This window comes from Tripterygium wilfordii, chromosome 4 (assembly GCF_013401445.1).
Source record: "Tripterygium wilfordii isolate XIE 37 chromosome 4, ASM1340144v1, whole genome shotgun sequence".
Classification (NCBI taxonomy): Eukaryota; Viridiplantae; Streptophyta; class Magnoliopsida; order Celastrales; family Celastraceae; genus Tripterygium; species Tripterygium wilfordii.
In genome coordinates this window covers 15,003,004-15,022,164 of record NC_052235.1, presented here as the reverse complement: position 1 = coordinate 15,022,164, position 19,161 = coordinate 15,003,004, and the positions used below count along the sequence as shown (strand labels likewise).

The 19,161-nt window shown below is 37.3% G+C and overlaps 5 protein-coding genes across 5 annotated transcripts; 3 read left to right on the top strand and 2 right to left on the bottom strand.

Annotated features, from left to right (window-relative positions):
• The first annotated feature begins 311 nt into the window (after positions 1-311).
• On the top strand, positions 312-6,529 carry LOC119996457 (adenylate kinase 5, chloroplastic). The gene is made up of 19 exons (XM_038843099.1): positions 312-588; positions 685-786; positions 1,057-1,185; positions 1,262-1,396; positions 1,542-1,688; positions 1,922-1,996; positions 2,094-2,187; positions 2,390-2,442; positions 2,638-2,766; positions 3,727-3,762; positions 3,833-3,913; positions 3,984-4,122; positions 4,628-4,707; positions 4,812-4,877; positions 5,009-5,038; positions 5,122-5,231; positions 5,548-5,685; positions 6,015-6,041; positions 6,127-6,529. The coding sequence occupies exons 1-19, from the start codon at positions 388-390 to the stop codon at positions 6,149-6,151; spliced, it is 1,797 nt and encodes a 598-aa protein (XP_038699027.1). The 5' UTR covers positions 312-387; the 3' UTR covers positions 6,152-6,529.
• Positions 6,530-7,758: 1,229 nt separating this feature from the next.
• On the top strand, positions 7,759-10,951 carry LOC119996431 (sugar transport protein 7-like). Its single transcript, XM_038843063.1, has 4 exons — positions 7,759-8,144; positions 8,877-9,196; positions 9,396-10,022; positions 10,205-10,951. Exons 1-4 carry the CDS (start codon positions 7,988-7,990, stop codon positions 10,679-10,681), a joined length of 1,581 nt encoding a protein of 526 aa, XP_038698991.1. The 5' UTR covers positions 7,759-7,987; the 3' UTR covers positions 10,682-10,951.
• Positions 10,952-12,197: 1,246 nt separating this feature from the next.
• Positions 12,198-13,396, bottom strand: LOC119996312. Its single transcript, XM_038842900.1, has one exon. The coding sequence runs from the start codon at positions 13,153-13,155 to the stop codon at positions 12,616-12,618; it is 540 nt and encodes a 179-aa protein (XP_038698828.1). The 5' UTR covers positions 13,156-13,396; the 3' UTR covers positions 12,198-12,615.
• A 938-nt stretch (positions 13,397-14,334) lies between these two features.
• LOC119997905 (proline-rich receptor-like protein kinase PERK2) lies at positions 14,335-14,907 on the bottom strand. Its single transcript, XM_038845135.1, has one exon. It carries the CDS (start codon positions 14,871-14,873, stop codon positions 14,508-14,510), a length of 366 nt encoding a protein of 121 aa, XP_038701063.1. The 5' UTR covers positions 14,874-14,907; the 3' UTR covers positions 14,335-14,507.
• A 707-nt stretch (positions 14,908-15,614) lies between these two features.
• Positions 15,615-18,737, top strand: LOC119996194. Its single transcript, XM_038842738.1, has 3 exons — positions 15,615-15,766; positions 15,901-16,107; positions 18,171-18,737. The coding sequence occupies exons 2-3, from the start codon at positions 15,925-15,927 to the stop codon at positions 18,438-18,440; spliced, it is 453 nt and encodes a 150-aa protein (XP_038698666.1). The 5' UTR covers positions 15,615-15,766; positions 15,901-15,924; the 3' UTR covers positions 18,441-18,737.
• The last annotated feature ends 424 nt before the right edge of the window (positions 18,738-19,161 follow it).

The following is a 19,161-nucleotide window of genomic DNA, read 5'->3' as shown; positions in this document are numbered from 1 at the left end:
ATCGTTGCAGTTGAAAGATCCATTACCAACAATTCTTTTGAATTGCACTTTTGAAGATGTGGACCATGTGGTGTGTCCATTAAACTGAGCCACATTCATGAAATTTTGCATGCATGACCATTGCAGCATGAGATTGCCATACTGATGATCTCAAATGCAAGTGTTGCCCGGTCCATGATCAGCCTGAGTCCAGTGTCCGAGTCTGGTTAATTTTTATTTCAAGCCCGGCCCATATTTAATACGTTTTTCACTGGCCCATGGTCAATCACTCGCACTATATAAATATTCGTAAACGTATAACAGTCTGTGGTGTTCGTTTATCCGTTAAGAATGAGTGTATAATCATAGACCAAGCTTTCCCCCGTCTCTCAGTGTGACAGAGCAACAATGCTGACAACTTCAATCTCTCCTCTTCCCTCCTACACCGTCTCTCCTTCTCCCTCGCTTTCCCCTCCGCCTAAACCCTATTCGCTTTCCTCTTTTTCTTCTTCTTCTTCTTCATTCTCGTTTTCTGTTACAGCTTCTTCTCATCTCGACTCCTTCAATTTCCACAGGCAAACCCATTTCAGGATTAAGTCGAAACCCAAGGTTTGCTAATTAACTAATTTATTGCTGCTTTATCTTCTTGTATGTGACTATATTATCCATTGTATCCATTGGTGAGTAATTTGTTGTCTTGGAAAGGGATTGAATACCACCTGTTCGATAAAAGAGCCCTTAAGGGTCATGATATCGGGTGCGCCCGCATCCGGCAAAGGCACTCAGTGCGAACTAATAGTTCAGAAGGTAATTCAGTATTTTCTATGTTATTCAGTATCAGTAATTGTAATAATTGGACCCATTGTACAGTTTCTCTTCAATGTGAGTTTATTGGACTGTGTTGACGATAATGTGAAGTTCATTGTTTAATTCACTTATCATGAAAGATGCACTCTTCATGCATTTCATATTTCAGTTTCTCTTCATGAAAAGTTGAACTTAGGTCTTGGTTTCTGGGTGTAAGTTAGGATTTTGCTTTTTTATTTTTATAATGTTTTTCTGTGGTTGATTCTACAGTTTGGATTGGTGCACATATCAACTGGTGATCTTTTAAGAACTGAAGTTTCTTCTGGAACTGAAATTGGAAATAAAGCCAAGGAGTTCATGAATGCTGGTCGTCTGGTTCCGGATGAGATCGTGACAGCTGTAATCAAGGAATCTACTTATAAATATATAATGTTCTTGGTTTACGTTTCTTCTAAAAATAAATGTGCTTATGTAGATGGTGACAGCAAGGTTATCTCGTGAAGATGCAAAAGAAAGAGGGTGGCTTCTAGATGGGTATCCTCGGAGTTTTGCCCAAGCACAGAGTCTAGAGAAGTTGAAGATCAGACCAGATATTTATATTGTTCTAGATGTATATAAACCACTTCTTTATGCTATCAGTTTTTAGAAGGTTCAAGTTCAATTAAAGCAATTTATTTTTATACTTAATGAAGTCATTTCGGAATTGGTACTTTATGAAATATGTCTTTTACAGAGATTTTATTTCTTAAACTCAGGTTCCTGATGAAATTCTAATCGACAGATGTGTTGGTAGAAGGCTAGACCCAATGACGGGTAAGATTTATCATCTAAAAAATTACCCTCCAGAGACTGAGGAAATTAAAGAAAGGCTTGTGACCCGTCCTGATGATACAGAAGAAAAGGTATGCTGTTATGTCATTCATAATTGGGTGCTTTGTGTGCTTGTTTATGTAGTACAATTGTGTACAGTGTTCCTTTGTAGCATGTATGCATATGCATAAGGCACAGTTTATATTATTCTAGATATATACTGTTGAGAACATTCATGCATAGATTTACAGAATTATCTACTTCTTGTACTCCCCTGGTCTGCTCTGATCGGCTCCTGTGATGTACTTCATTTGCTTCTGTCTAGGTCAAGTCACGTCTTGAATTATACAAGAGAAACGCAGAAGCAATCTCATCCACCTACTCAAACATAATGAATAGGGTTTGTGCAAAGTTTTGACATTTTTTGTTATTTCTTTTCTTGTCCAATCCAATGAACCTTTAGTGATTTTCATCTGTACATGATCGTTTAATAACAGACTGATGGAAACCGAACAAAAGAGGCAGTTTTTAAAGAAATAGAATCTTTGTTGTCTCAAGTACAGAAAGATGAAAAGAAGCCAAGTGAATATGGTAAGCCTTTTGAGCTTTTGAAGTGCACCTTTTTTTTCCTTTTGTTAATATATGGCCTGGAGCTTGCATCGGTTTCCCAGATTCATAGGACTTTTCCAATGGGTTTTTGAATTTCTATTTAGGGTGACATAATGTGTATGATATCAGGGAGAAGCTTCACCATCTGTGATTTATCTAGTTTCATTTCATGTTGTTCTGACAGGAAAGCCAATGCTTGAAAGCAAGAGCAGTTCAAATCAGGCCTTGTCGAGCCAGGTATATGGTTATACCTTTCTATAATTACTGATCAGTGTTCTCTGCATTCATTCTTTTGCTTCTACATGAAGCTGCAAAGGTGGTTATGTTACCTATATGTTTGCTATATTTCTAATATATACAGATTACAGAGGGAGAGAGAGAGTGTGTGGCTGTCAGTGCATAATTGCTGTATTTTTATTTTGCTATCTGCAGGACCAATGGAGGGGAATTCCTACTAGACTGAATAATATTCCACATTCTAAAGAAATCAGGAACTACTTCTATGATGATGTGCTACAAGCCACTCAAAGGGCTGTAAATGATGGAAGAACTCGATTGAAGGTCTAATCCTACTCTCTTTTTTCCTGGTTAAAGCTCGAGAACATCAATTTAAAAACCTTTGCTACTTTTGTGGTTATCAAGTAATTATCCTGTGTGACTGCCAAATCCCTGATTGTGTGACTGCCAAATCCCTGATAATTAATAAAATAGGTTACGTTGTTACTATTTGCTAATATGTACATTTATTCTCATTGTAATGGCAAGAAGATAATGTAAAACTCCTATTCAAATATGAAGGTTTGTTGAATTCCTGTTGGAATCTTTACTTCAATTTGTATAATATAAGATATGGATTTGAATATGGCTTCAGGTTGCTTATGATGGTCAAGGTTATACATAAATTATAAACTGGTACACAAATTTGATTTTTAAACTCTGGCTGGGATTTGACAACTTCTATTAGCGTGTATTGATGCATGGACCTGACCCTACAATGAATAAATTTTTTGAACCTAGATTACGTGTCAGTTCATGATTTTTGTTGAGGTTTTATTTGTTGAGTTTGTAACCGAGGTTTACCTTCTACCATAAGGGAGGTGTTCAATAAATTATTTTCATAAAAATAGATTTATTTGATGACTTTTTCACTGACTTATTTCTCTCAAATTGCATGGGGTAACTGTTTTGTGTTACTTTTTGGATAGGCTACCTAAAGGTGGTTCTTTATGTTCAATGGTATTTCCAATAGTAAGGGACTCCATGTCAGCACAGTAGCATTTAATCATTTATAATTAGCCCTTTATATCCACGAACGCTGCTATTTATCTGGTCCTTTATAGAGTGCAGTGGCCACAATTTTAGTGTGTGACGTTTGTTGAAAGCCACAGAAGAAAGTGGGATGGCTAGTTTCGGTCTCTTGAAACCTACTTTTTACTGTTATTCTTTATACAGAACCTTCTCATTAATATTGCTTCCAGGAATCAAATTATTTCTTTCTAAATAGATATTCCACATCGACAGGTGGAGATCAACATTCCAGAGCTGAACCCAGAAATGGTAAGGGAATTTTCCTTTCTGCTCAATGTAGATTTTGTGTTTTGGATTAATTATATATTATGATGCACAGGATGTTTATCGAATAGGTACCTTGATGGAGCTTGTTAGAGTCATTGCTCTTTCATTTGCTGACGATGGAAAACGAATCAAGGTACTTTCTTTTGGAAGCCAATCATGTAGCACCATCTCTGTTACTTATATTTATCCGGTTACTATCTTAGGTTTGTGTTCAAGGTTCTATGGGGGAAGGTGCACTTGCTGGCATGCCTTTGCAGCTAGCTGGCACTCGAAAGATCTTGGAGTTCATGGATTGGGGTGAATATGGTGCAATGGGGACTTTTATTAATATTGGTTCTATTGGTAAGAGATATATTTTATGCATTGCTCATATGATATTTATGGTAGTTGGCATCTGCGACTCTTGATTTCAAACTTTGCGGTGTTTGCAATTTTTCACTTCTTCAGAGAAAATTGGCTTGAAGCATAGACCTGTGCTGAAAATAGTAAATACCAGAAGGTGCATTCCCAGCTGACTGTTATCATCGGAGTTGTCAACATAACTTATCATCATTTATTGAGACTATGTTTCTTTATTGCAACAAAATTATCCTTTTATTTGTTTAAAGTAGCAGCCAAAGCCGTGAATTACTTTCTTATGTGTCCTTGAACCAAAAAACGCATGTCCATGGTTTCAACTACTCAGGACGGAGTAGTAATAATTTGCAGCTGTGTTTTACAAACTCGTGATGATATATGAATTTTATAGTGTATCAGTACTTCTATGAAATGAAATCTTTGCTGCATAACTTGGTTAGGGTATGATTTATACTAGTATTGTCATAATTATTTTTTTCTGCTTCTATAGGTGCCCAAGATGTTGAAGAACAAGATGACATGTTTATCTTAGTGGCTCCCCAAAATGCTGTAGGAAATTGTATCATAGATGTAAGGAGATTTTAAGAAAATTTTTGATTAGGCTATTATGACTTGTATGGTATTCCTTTTCTTTTTGAATGTCCGGTTTTTAACATATGAAGTTTGATGTACAGGATCTGCGAGCTATGACTGATGCTGCTGGGAACCGTCCTGTTATTCTTATCAATCCAAGGCTCAAGGTTGGGATACTTGTTTAACATAATGCAGCATTATGTAACGGGCTGCAAGCCTGCAACCACTGCTGGTTATTTTTCTTTAAATTCCATGTGTGGCTGTAACTAACATATGTTCTGTATCTCTCCAAATTCAGGATTTACCTGCGTCAAGTGGCATCATGCAAGTAAGAACACTACCAGAATGCTACTGGCATTTACCTCTTCATATTAGCCAATGCCAGTTCCTAACTTTGTAGTGGTTTTTCAGACGATGGGTCGGGACAAGAGATTAGAGTATGCTGCGTCCTTTGAGAATTGCTATTTCTTTCGGCTTCTATATTACTTAGGAACTCAGTATCCAATCATGGGAGCTCTTAGGTAAGTAAGGATCATCAAAATTTCATTGATGTTTGATTATTTATCTGTTTATTGCATAATGGCTTTTGGTTTGGTTTTATATCCTTAGTTATGTATTCAGGTTCTTATATTAGTTGTTTGGGTATAAACATGCTTTACAGTGCAACTGCTGCACTGCTTGCACACTAACAACCTGATGTATTATTCCCATTTTTTCTTTTGGTTGTTTGTTATCAAAAGAAAAAAATTTCACTCCTGATTTTTTTTTTATAACCGGAGATATCTATCTGAACGTTGTTTTTAAGTTCAATAATATCATAATATCATATGATTCCAGGATGTCATACCCGTACCGGTATGAGCTCTATAAAAGGGTGGATGAATCATTTGGGAAGGAGAAGTACAATATTTTGTCTACATTTCCTGAGAAGCCAAACACTGATGAAATTAACGATGCATTTATAGGGAAACCAAGGTACCACCTCTGATCATACTCTCTATCTTTAACTAACTCAAAACCATAAATGCAGTTATTTTTTTTCTGGTAAAGAGGACGGTACCTCCAATGTTCATTTAAAACCTCACTTATGACGGAGAAATACCGTGGTTACCTCCATTGAGAAAACAACAAAGGGTCTATGATTATAAGCCCAACCGGACAAACAAAAACATAAAAACATAAGGATACACTATCATAACAAATGCAGTTAGTTTTATATGTGAATCCATTCCACTTCATTTTATTTCCTTCAGTAATCAATAAACATTTCGAAACTCATTTTCCTCGGCATTTTTTACTTGCAGAAATCAAGCAAAAGCCTCCGGATTTTGGTGAGCAGCATTCATGCATTCCATAGATACTACTAGAAATCACTCAATTTCTCTTGTTGCTGATTAAGGACTTCTCTGTTTGCAGGGGCTTCTTGAGTGGTGTATTCTAAGTGGAAGGAAGGTGGTACACTGCAAATGTGAGTAAACTATACATTTACAAGTTGTACGTATTGGCGAGTATATATATGTATATCAGTGTATATATATACAAGAAGTGTAAATGGTGCCCCACTATGTCACATCATTGCATACTTTTGTTTTTCCTCTTAATATAGCGTAAAATTTGAATAAATCATGAGTGTCAAATGATGGTGATAGAAATTGTATGATAACAGGCACTAAACGCAGTAAATCTTTTATCTTCAGAGCTGATTCACATACAGATAAATTCTTAGAAACAGAATCAAGTAAGAGGACAAATAGAAGCAAAATACAGTATGTGTATCCTTCCCATTTTATTGGATGCCCCCAAGGGATGGATGTTGACTAAAGCAGGTATGGCTGTGGTAGTCTTTTGGGGCACCAATTTTTTTTTTATTTTTCTAAAAAAATTATAAATATATATGTATTTAGCCTAACGAATTCAACAATGTATTTCATATATATGGTTGGATTCGAAAACTATCAAAATGTAAAATATGATTTTGTCAAAAAAATTTAGAAATTTTGTTTGAGACCTATTAAAGCTAAAGCAGGATTTACTATCGTTTTTCTATAGTAGAGCCTAAACACTCCGAACGGATATCATGAAATATCTTTCTATAAATTAATCTCAAAATCACTTTTTTCTCGCTTCTCCACTATTTGGTCTAAGGTTTTTATTTTATACCTGATTATTTATGGGAAAATTTTTTTGTATTATTGAAATTAATTTTTTTATAAAAAAGTTTCAAAATTAAAAGAATTATAAAATTTTCACTATTAACAAGGATTTTTAAGTGAGAGCCAAGACAAGTTATAAATGGTCCCTGAACTCTCTCACTAAAAACTACTAAAGGAGCATATAGTTGCATATATATATATATATGTATAGGAATTCTCACATAAGAGTTTATGTTTAATGGTGTAGATGAGTGTGATCACAAGTGGAGTTCATGGTTTTGAGTCCCACATATTTCAAATCAATAGTATAAACATACAATCTTATTTTACACCCTTACTTTAAGAGAAAATATTCAGTGGTTTAACCTACTCAGCATTTGACAGATAACGAGATTATATTAAAATTTTAATTTTAAAATAATCAAAAGAAAAGTCTATACTCAATAGGATTAAGGTAGGTCTAGTATTGAAAAACATTAAGCCCAATCGATACACTAAATTTTTTAAAAAAATTATAGAAAAATCATAAATATGTAGTATATTGCGTGACAAATTCAATGATATATTTTTTTTGTTCAAAACAAAAATCAAATTCATCACGATCGAAAAACAAATGTTTTGAGTTTATATCCGACAGTTTAGAATTATCATATATTTTTCACGTTAAATTTAATTTTTTATTTCAAAAAAAAAAACACCATTAAATTCATCATTCTATATACTATATATTTATGATTTTTCTAAATTTATTCAAAAAAATTTGGTGCACCAGTTGGTCCACAGTTTTTCAACACAGTACCTACCCCCAATCCTGCTTGATAAGGCAGACGGTTCATAAAATCTCCAAAACTACAAGTTCTACAATTGTCATTTATAAATCAGGTTCTGCCGGTAAAAAAATATCTGAGTCCATTAAGTGGCAAAAATATATACATACAAGGCACATGCTTATGCAAAATCCATGGCAAAAGAGCTGCCTTTCCTCACCCCAAGTAATTCAATCCCTCAAAAACACAACTCTCTTCTTCACCCACAAAAAATTCTGTAGACGAAATATCGTGATTGGTTTCTGGTGTTTTTGTTTTGAGCTCTAGAAAGAGGAAGAGAAGAGGAAGAGCATTGAAATGGCTGGTGGTAATGGTGGGATCGTTATTACTCCGGCGGGTGTGGCCAAGGAAAGAGCAGAGGAGTACCAGGGGAAGGCCACCGTTTATGTGGTGGTTGCATGTTTTATTGCCGCCACGGGCGGCGCTCTCTTCGGCTATGACATTGGAATTTCAGGTACTGCCTGTCATTCTTGGTGGTTTTATCAATCAAATCACGAATTTGTAGGTAAATCTTTGGATTTCGTGGTGCTGATTAGTACAAAGTAGATAAGAGAATAGATAGAGTACTACTGTTCATGGAATGAATGAGATTTAGAGTGGGTGGATTCAGCAGAAAAGGGAGGATTTCAGTAGTCTCATTTTTCACACATTGAATTCTCTACCTTTTAAAAGAAAAACAAAAAAGAAATTCTGGTGTTTGGTTCAATTTGCCTTACCATATGCATGTAAATTCAGCCTGGTTTATGCACTAATCTCCGATAGAGTTCAAACATCATCAAAACCTGAGTCAAATAGATGTAATGCATACAATTTATGAACATAAACTGTAGCATACGTTATAGGAACAGAGTCGGATACACAATTAAACCTTCTGGTCTTTTTGATTGCTCTGTTTATTTACATAGCAGAAGAATCAAGAATTGCTGCTAAAAATGTAGCCACCCAATAAAAAGAGAAAACTAGTTCAGTACATCCTGTTAAGGAACCATTAGAACTTTCAGGAGTTTAAAAAGGAAGTTCTAAACCGTGAAATACACAAGAAAAACAGTGATCAAGGCCACGCAATGACACAAACAAGACCTGAACAAATATCAGCGACCAAAAGCATTTTCTTATCCCCGAGTTCTTCTCAAACAGCACTTTGATATGTGATTCAGATGTATGTGCTAATTCGAATAATTAACAGGGGGTGTGACATCAATGGATGGATTTCTCAAGAAATTCTTCAAGACAGTGTATATTAAAAAGCAGCATGCACATGAAAGCAATTATTGTAAGTATGACAACCAAGGGCTTGCAGCATTTACTTCTTCTCTGTACCTTGCCGGTATGGTGGCTTCTGTTGTTGCATCACCAGTTACTAGAAATTATGGGCGTAAGGCAAGTATAATCTGTGGTGGGATCAGCTTTCTCGTTGGAGCATCTCTAAACGCCGGAGCTGTTAACCTGGCAATGCTCATCTTTGGAAGGATCATGCTTGGCGTCGGCATTGGATTTGGAGATCAGGTACCTTATTCTGCTCAATAATGCACTTGATCTCATTGATAGGTTCCGTGGAGGAAAATGATAACTTAGAAATAAGTTTAGAGCTTGTCTGATTATCTGAAAATGTTTTCTAGTTGAGAATAAGCTTAAGCTTTGGTGCAAAAAACTAACCCGATACTCCATCTTGCCGAAATTTTAATCGTTTGAGCTTGTCTTGAAGGTTGTTCCGCTTTATTTATCAGAGATGGCACCAACCCATCTTCGAGGAGGCTTAAACATGACATTTCAATTGGCGACAACCTTAGGGATCTTTACCGCAAACATGATCAACTATGGAACACAGAAGCTTGAACCATGGGGCTGGAGGCTCTCTTTGGGCCTTGCTGCTGCACCCGCTCTGCTGATGATAGTTGGAGGAATATTTATCCCCGAGACACCAAACAGCTTGATTGAACGAGGAAATACAGATAAAGGAAGGAAAATCCTTGAGAAAATCAGAGGAACTGAGAATGTTAGTGCTGAGTTCCAGGATATGATGGATGCTAGTGAGTTGGCCAATGCAATCAAACATCCCTTCAGAAACATTCTTAAGAGAAGGAACAGGCCACAACTGGTTATGGCAATCTTATTGCCAGCGTTCCAGATCCTCACAGGCATAAACTCCATTCTCTTCTATGCTCCAGTGTTGTTCCAGAGCATGGGATTTGGAGGAAATGCTTCACTTTATGCTTCAGCGTTGACAGGAGCCGTTCTATTTTCATCTACACTTGTCGCTATAGTAACTGTGGACAGACTGGGTCGAAGAACTTTGCTCATTAGCGGCGGGATACTGATGATTACCTGCCAGGTAAGGAATTTATTGTAGTCAGACTGCAATCAAACTACCAGGAAAAGCCAAGCTACAAAATTGTGCCAAAAATCATTCAACAGTTCATGTTTATGTTACCTCACAGAGTCAGAGGATAAACCATATGCCCCATCCTTATGCCAAATGTGCATTTCTGATTTTTTTGCTTCTTCTTGAAACAGGTTATAGTTGCCATCATCTTGGCAGTCAAGTTTGGCAACAACCAAGAGTTAACAAAAGGCTTCTCCATATTGGTGGTGACTTTCATTTGCATCTTTGTGTTTGCTTTTGGGGTGTCATGGGGTGGACTAGGCTGGACAATTCCAAGCGAGATATTCCCGTTAGAGACGCGATCAGCTGGACAGAGCATTACAGTTGCTGTCAACCTTTTATTCACTTTCATCATAGCCCAGTCTTTCCTTGCCCTTCTTTGCGCATTCAAATTTGGAATCTTCCTCTTTTTCGCTAGCTGGATTACTGTCATGACCATCTTTGTTTATGCCTTTCTTCCTGAAACCAAAGGAGTTCCGATTGAAGAGATGATACTTCTATGGAGGAAGCACTGGTTCTGGAAAAAAATAGTTGCTGGGCCTCAAGAATTTCACGCGAGCAATGGCAAGCAAACTAATGAAACAAAGTTGAGTGCAACAATCCCATAGCTCACAGGTTCAGCAATACAGTTGAAGGGAAATTTCAAGGACTTCACCAACCTATTCTCTCACTATAACTTAATGAAGACAATCAGACATCAACAGCCCTTTGCCTTTTCAAAACTGTGTGACAGGGATACCATAAACAAAGACAGTCCCATGAATACATAAAGGAATAATGTTCTTATAAATTCCTAATACGAGGAATGATTGTTGTGCTTGTTAGCCTTGTTTTACTATCTTCTCCATATATATTTGAAAAATTCATCTTTGCTTCAATACTTCGCGCTAGATATTATTCGACTAACAAGAATAAAACAAGCACAACAACAGAGTAGAGAATTAGGAATCCCATAGCCGTTCTTTCAATGACGGCGCCAGCGGCTTTTGGCTACATGACAACCTGATCTGTTTGCTTCATTTGTGCCCTTAAATGCGTGTGTGTGTGTGTGTGTCTCTTCATATTTCTTCAGATGGCACGTACAACAATCCTGTTCGTACCGAAGAAGAAAGAGCAGACAAATAGCACGAACATAAGCATTTGACAAGTTGACATAAGTGGACGAGGATGAGTATAACTGCATACCAGTAACACCCCTGAATTCACCTCCCGCAGATTACTGTCTAATGCTGAAAACTCACCCACAATATTGAAAATAGAAACGAATCCAAGCCTATATCTGACTTAAAAGTTAAAACACCATAATTCATCATTTTTCCAACTGTGGTGAATCTGCACACTACTTCTAAACCAAAATTCAAGCTGCCCACAATGCCAACCAACTCATTTGAAAATTTCGATATAAGCAATGGAATTGCATAGTAATCATATCTGATAAGTTTTTCATCCAGGATAACTGACCACCTAAATGAAGACAAGGCAAAACAAAGATGTAATTGCCTGCTCAACTAATGTGTGGTCTGAACAACTTGACACAATTCATCATCAGTGATCAAATGACCTACTGAATGCCCACCTAATTACACTATTTGCTAAAGAAACTCTCTTCACCCCAAGTCATACAGGTATAATCAAGTATATTCCTATCTCACAATTACCAAATTCAGCATTTAACTCAGCATTCTCAAAGGTGAGTTACCAGCCAGATTAACTTACCAAATGCATAAAGGTTTAAGAGAACCTACAGTTATAACCTTGTGCAGAAGAATGTTATGGTTTTGGAAACCTTCATTGGTTTTGGCAATCTTCATCAGAACATCATATGATTATTTATTCCACATCAAATAAAATTAAGGATAAATTTTAGCACTTTTAAGGAAGGTGGAGACAATGGGTTAAACACACCAATTCCGTAGCGCTGGAATGATGCCGGGAAGAAGATTAACATCACAATTTCACAGATGTGCCATGTGAAGCATCAGACAATTTGAAATTTTATGAGTTAAACTTGAGATGCGTCAAAGAACCATTCTTCCTCAAGAATCGCAAGACATCAGACAGTTTACTTTAAGTCTGTCACAAAGTGACATCACCAACTAAGCAGAAAAGAGAGAAAACACAATCTTCTTCACCAACTCTGGAAATTTATTCTTCAACAATTTTATTGCATCAAGTATACCAGCTACATAAAGCAGACTCAGATTATCAAACTAGTGCCTAGATATAGAGAATTCAAGAACAATAGAAGTTGAAACGGTTACCACAGTAAGCTAATTTTTTTGCAAGGAATGATTTTTCTTTCCCCAGAGCTGCTTCACAACTAAAACTAAGGTCAAGTAGTCTCCTTTACTTCAATAGGTTGCCCTCACAATCGTTCCTCTTGAAAAAATAAAGGAAAATTATGAGGTCATAAAGCAGGTCATAACACCAAAAAAAACCCCACGAACCTCAATCTCCTATATATCGCCAAATCAAACTAAATCGACCCTGATCACAACATCCTAATCAAACCTCAAGCCTCCTTCGTCTATCAATCACCACATTAAACCAAATCGAGCCCCAAGAAACTCCTCAAGCTGCTGGTTGCAACAACATTCTCCTCACCCTTTATGCCCAAAAAACCTGGCACCGGCAGACAACTCGGTGGTGGTGAAGCGACGAAAGCCGATCCAGCGAACATCCCATCCACAACCTTGAACTCCGAAACCGTAATCTGCTTACGCACCGTCTCCGGATCAGGCCCAATCCTGTTAGTAGAGGACAGAACCAGATCCGAATCCTTGTAAGCCTTCGCTTCAAGGGAACTCAACACCTCGCCGCGCTTCAGGATCTTGACCTGGCCCATTACAAGGTCCTTGCCGGGTGACTTCAACACCATGGATCGCGATTGAAATCCACCGCGAAGATCTCGCTCTTGCGGTTGGTACGACTGGAAACCGCCAGGGGTCCGCCTTCGACGAAGAGAGGGAACATAGTTAGGGTTAGGATTCCGGCGAGCCTTGCATGGAGGTATTCCGGTCAGAGCTTCGCGACGGAACCGACCTCGAAGGCGGTCTTGAGAGCGAAGAATCACGGTCGCCATCGTAGAGGAAAAAGAGATTACTTTGCCTGATCAATCCACGTACAAATTCCCGTGATGCGACGATTCTGATTGCCAGTATTACTATTTATAGAATTACCTTCCCCTTTTTTTGTGATTTGTAAACCGTCTCAGCTTGATTCGTCACGCGCGGTTGCAAAATTAGTCAGATGGGCCTCCAATAATCTGTTGAAACCTTAAAACCCAATCAATGCTTTCCAAGCCAAACTTGCGTAAGATTGATAACCACTCCCCTGCTATGCACGGAGATATATATATGTTTGACAACCCAAACCAACTCCTTCCACTAGTAGAATTAGACTAATAAACTATTCCTAACATGCAACCTTCTTTTCGGTTGTTATTGACAAGAAAGGAAACTATATATTTTCTTACTATAATAGAAATATGTAATTCCAGATGAACTATAGGAAACATCATTCTTCCTCAAGGAAGTCTTCTTCAGCCGTGCCTTCCATGTTAACTTCGGATTCCACTCATTGGCCCTCGGGTTCATGAATTGCTTGACTTGTCTGGGCTTGACCCATCTTCAACCTATGTCGACGAGCCCGATTATATGTATTCTTGAGCTTGCGACCTTGGTCTTCATCGTAATCACGAAACACCTCATTACGTCGGGTTTTTTCCGGGTTGAACCCAAACCTTAATATTCGGATTCGGGTTTAAAATGAGAAATCAAAGAGAAATGGTCCGCCATCGTCAAAAGCTAACTAGTCTCTACTCTAGAAGTGTTAGATTGTAAAAAGTTTCACATTGATTAAACTAACGATATAATTTATAAGTATAAGTCCTATCTCAAAAACTTGAGATGACTTTTGAAAGACCAAACCACGCGGACGTAAGAGTCATGGCTAGTATGAACAATGCCTCAAATGAATAACGGATGGTGGTTTGTTGTTTGGTTCTCAAGAAAAACCAAGAAATTTTCTTGGAATTTCCCTTCTCCCTTGCATGATAAACCTGTTGCTCGTTGTTTAGATGGATACATGATGATCTTGATTGTTAAGAGAAATCAAAATCATTGCATCATTTATTTGTTAGTCCTTAGTTCAATATAAGAACCAAGAATTGTTCCTCGTAGCCTTGAAACCATTAATTTATGTAATCAGATGATAGGAGAGCTATATATGCGTAGATTAAGCTAGAGAAAGCGCAAAACAATGAATAAATAAAACTCCATGTATATTAATATATAACACCTGCAAATACATCAAACATACGAGACTGATCTCATCAAACAAAAACATAAATTACAAATACAAATTAATACAAAGATGAGTGATCCATAAAGAAGCAAGAATGAATAGTGTGATGATCAATCAGAGACAACGTTCTCAAGGGCTGGTGGTAGCTGGAGGTGGAGAGAGGAACGGAATAGACAGAATCGTAGTTGGCATTGTTGGAAGAGAAGGCATGCTTGGCAATGGAGGCAATGTGAGCTTCGGGAGAGTGGGCATGTTGGGCATGCTAGGAAGTGGCGGAAGTGTAGTAGGGATCGTAGGCAGTGATGGTTGAGTTGTTGGCAATGTAGGTTGTGGTAAATTTGGTATGGCAGGCAATGGTGGCAGTGTAGGCAAACTCGGCATGGGAGGCAGTTGGGGTATCTGTAAAAGATGACGAGCCGCTAGCCCAACTTCCATGCTTGAAAATGTCATGATAGCCACAAAGAAAGCCAAGAAGAAGTAGTTGCTGGAGGCCATTGCTATAGAAGGTGCAAATTCAGTCAAGATATGTTTGGATGCTTAAACTGGAACTTCTATTGAGGTTTATATAGCAATATAGAAGCATGAGAGAATGGAAGGGTCAAGGTAAGTACATAGTTCCTCTATGGTTGGTTAGTTCACCTTCTTATCAATATTTTGTTGAAAATAGCACCACCCAGTGTTGACACATGGGATGTATGTAATAAAACTCATGGAGATCTCTGTTAGGTTATCTATAATGATGAGTTCTTGCAACTTCTTAGGCCAGTCACCTAATTTAGCACATAATAAAATAATAATGATCAATAAGTTACTTGAGAATAGCCTAACTGATTATCTCTTTGTATTTAGGGTGTAAAGAATCTCGTCTGAGATTGGGAGTTTGATTTTTGATTTGACGCCATTATTTCCGAGTGGTTTGCGTTGGGTCTCGACTCAACTAACCTGTCGAGCAAGTTTACACATGCCTAACCTAGTTTGAGTTTGATCTTAAGTGGACTGTCCAAAGAGCCTGTCTTTTGATGGGCTTAAGTCCTAGAAACCTGAAGGGACTCCGAGCCAATTATGTTGATTAAAAGTGGGCTTATAATTTTAGAAACTAAATAACCAATTAATTTTATCTGGGCTCAAGCCCAAGAAACCTAAGGGTGGCAATACTTCTGATAGAGGCCACCAGGCCCTGCCCTACTGTTCCCCATGTTGCTATTGGTGGGCTTTTAATTGGGCCTATCTTGATCACCTGTGGGCCTTTTCTCCTCCACTGCTAATATACAACTAGGTTTCCCGGACACATTCGACGTCCGTTTACGGCCTTCAACGGTTGAAGAAGAACGAATCACTACTCCTCGCTGCGAGAGTATTCTGCTGCCTTCACGGCTTCATAGTCATCTGTAAGTCGCTTTTCTTTTTTTCCTTTCGGATTCTCAGATAAGCAGAACATCTATTATCGAAACCCTGAAAAGAAAATTTCCCCTTGAATTTCGGAGGTTTGGTTTGCTTCAACTTTTTCTCTTTGCGATTTCAGAGTGAAGAAGACGAATCCGAAGAAATGCCGCTCTATGACTGTATGCTTCTGTTGAAACCCCATGTAACGAAGGAAGCTTTGATGGACTTGGTGGCTCGTGTAGGAAAACATGTCTACAGCAGAAATGGGGTTCTCACCGATATAAAAGCCTTTGGTAATGTGCAGTTGGGTTACGGTATTAAGAAGCTTGATGGGAGATATTATCAGGTGAATATGGTTCTTCAACCTCAAATTTTCTATTACATTAAATCAAGTTTGTTCCTCCTTTCAGCACACTTGTGTACTGAGTTGGAGCTTTTTAAATATTATTACTTGTTTACTCATTTTTGTGGGTTGTTCATATATTGGATTAGCGGCTGAATTTAATTTTGTTGATAGTGGTTGGTGAATTTCATTGCTTATTGAATTCAATTGTCTTGATAGGAGTTAAGAGTCTCACCGAATGGCATTGGTTTTTTAAGGCAAGGATGGATGTTTTCTCTTAGCTTCTGTTGAATGTTCCTTTTCTTCTTTCTTTATCAGTTCTATTTTTCCCTACATCAGTTCTATCTGTTGATGGATTAAGCAAGGGTATTAGGGTCTGTCCTAGTCATCAGTTCTTTTTGTTTGATACATCGTTCTCCTCCCACCTTTTCCCCTCTGTTATTCACTTCTTTTCAGCGCCGCTGTCATGTTGGTTTTACCCACTATCCTGCCGTGTTATTATTTGCAGTAGTGTCTTGTTTTGTATGCCGCTCCATCTTCTTGTTTTCTTTTGTGTTTCTGTTTTTAATTCTCCGTTTTTTAATGCATTATAGATTTGTAGTTCTTTGGTTTGTTCTTTTCTGCTCAAAAATTTTAGGAAAAAAAATTAGATGGGTTTCCTGATCATAGAAACATAGTAACATCCTTTTATGTCTTGTATTTTTAATCTAGGTGTTCCAACGCCACTTGGTTTCTTGTAGGTTTCAAGGTGAATTGTACTGCATGATTGTACTTGACAATGGTTAGACTGAGTTTTAATAATTGATTGGTTTCTTAATATCGTGAAATTACTCTGTTGCTTCATCATCTCTGTATTCTTTTAAACAATAGAAAGAAGGCTTCCGTTTTTTCTTTCTTCTCTCCTTTTTTTTCTCCCCTTTTCTTACTAAGTAATGGGAAAGAAACACTACTGGAGAAGGTAAATTAATTACAAAGCTAGAACCTACAAAGTTTTGCTATTTTGTCGTTACAGGAGAGGTTGTCTAACTTTATGAAAGCAACCCCCCTCAGTTGATGCTGTTGTACAATCCCGGTAATTGCATCCCCTTCTTTGTGGAAATTATAAAGCTGCACGGGCTATCCTCTGTTCGGAAACTACTTGGATGGTGTAGTTTTTTGCTCCTTAATAAGTTCTTTTAATCTGTAACTGCTTTAGTAAAAAGGACAGGCCTATGTTTCATCATCTTGACCCTTGGCTTTTCATCAAATCAGTGAGGTGTTGAATTACCATTCTCAAAACTATTGCAATATATGTGGTTTTGTTGACGGTTGAAAGGGTTGACAACTTCCATGGGTGAGGGTCCAGAGTAGAATTGGGGACGCAGTCGGACAAGAAGTGCACAGCTTTATTCCCGCGCTGCAAAAGGGCTCCTAGTTTACGAGGAAGAAACTTTACCATTAGACCGTAGCTTTGGGAGGTGTGAGGATACAAAGTTAGGAAAAAACTAAAGGCTAATTGAAATTGAGTTGTTTATTATTTATATATTACTCTAACACATCCCCAACAAATTATTTGGGATAAATGTTTTGTTGTTGATGATGATATTACTCTGACAATCGTTATCGTGCGAAATGCATTCTGCATGTAAAGTAACTAAGTAAGGTAATTTTGCATTTGTTCAGTGGATTGTTAAGGTGGTATTTGACTATGTTACTTGATCTTTGTTTGTCAAAGGAAGTTCTTTCAAAATGAAAATGAAATTTTTTTTGAGAGAATTCCTGAATGTTGAACTAAATTCTGGAAGGAATTATAGGATTTCTTAAGTTTCAAGTGTTTTTTTAATCGAATGAACAAATTTTAGTGCAGGAGAGGTGCCAACAGTATACTATGTACGTATCAAATTCCTAATTTTCTAGAAATTATAGCTTGAGTGAACCAATGTGTTGTTGTTGTTGTTAAGATTGTTTAGCCAATTGTGATTTGATTTCTCTTGTACTGGAAATTTTTGTTTCAATTCATCAATAAGATATGGTCATGTTTCTTTTGAGTAGCCTATCAAAAAAAGTTTCTTTTGGATATGGTGTAGGGCCAATTAATGCAGATGACAATGATGGCTACACCAAACCTTAACAAGGAGCTGCACTATCTGAACAAGGAGGATCGCTTACTGCGTTGGCTTCTCGTTAAGCACCGAGACGTAAAATTTGGACTGGAATTTCTGAGTAAAGAAGATGCGAAAAATGAGCTCAACCAATTTCCTCGAAGCAGTATGTTCGATGACGAAGATGTTGACGAGGATGACAGCGATGATGATGATGAATATGATCAGAACCAAGAAGAGAAACAGGATCATTGATTGGTAAACTAATCTGATGATGTTCTTTGATCATCTCTAAATTGCAATGTATTTTGTTTCAATTCTTGTTGTTTAGTCCTTAAGCAGTAGTGGTAGGTGTTGTGGGACAATGTTTTGGTGAATTGGCTGCAGTGCAATGATCTGTAAGGTTTGGCATTTGGTCCAGGTGGGTGACCTCTTACATTTTCTCACTAGTTGAGATGACATTCAGCATGTGAATCTCTATTGGATTTATGGACATTTGTCTGACATGGAAAGAAGAATAAATTTATATATAAAGTTATAAAGTTAATTGAACTGCAATGACCATCTGAAAGAACATGATTTGAGAGCAGTGTACAAGCAAGATAAGGTTCTATACCAATCCATGTTGCGTTTCTTCAACAAAAGATGATTGTGGAATTGATGCCATGGGAATGTGCTTCTTTATGGCATTTTTTTTGCAATGGATTTCTTTTTCTTTCATTGTGTCTTCTTTCATTTCTTTTGATCATCTATATGAATATAAGATTTTCATAAGGATTCTGCTTAATAGTAAATACATGGATGGATTCGGATCGTGATTTACAGATTTATTAAATCTCCTATAGTCCTATTCATTATTCAAATAACTAGCCAGAAGTTTTTTCTCTCTATAATATTTAATTTGTAGATAACGGTCTTATTTGTGTATTGTTATGAGGTTGTGTGGAGAAGGTATGGACTGCCTTAAAAAGTGAAC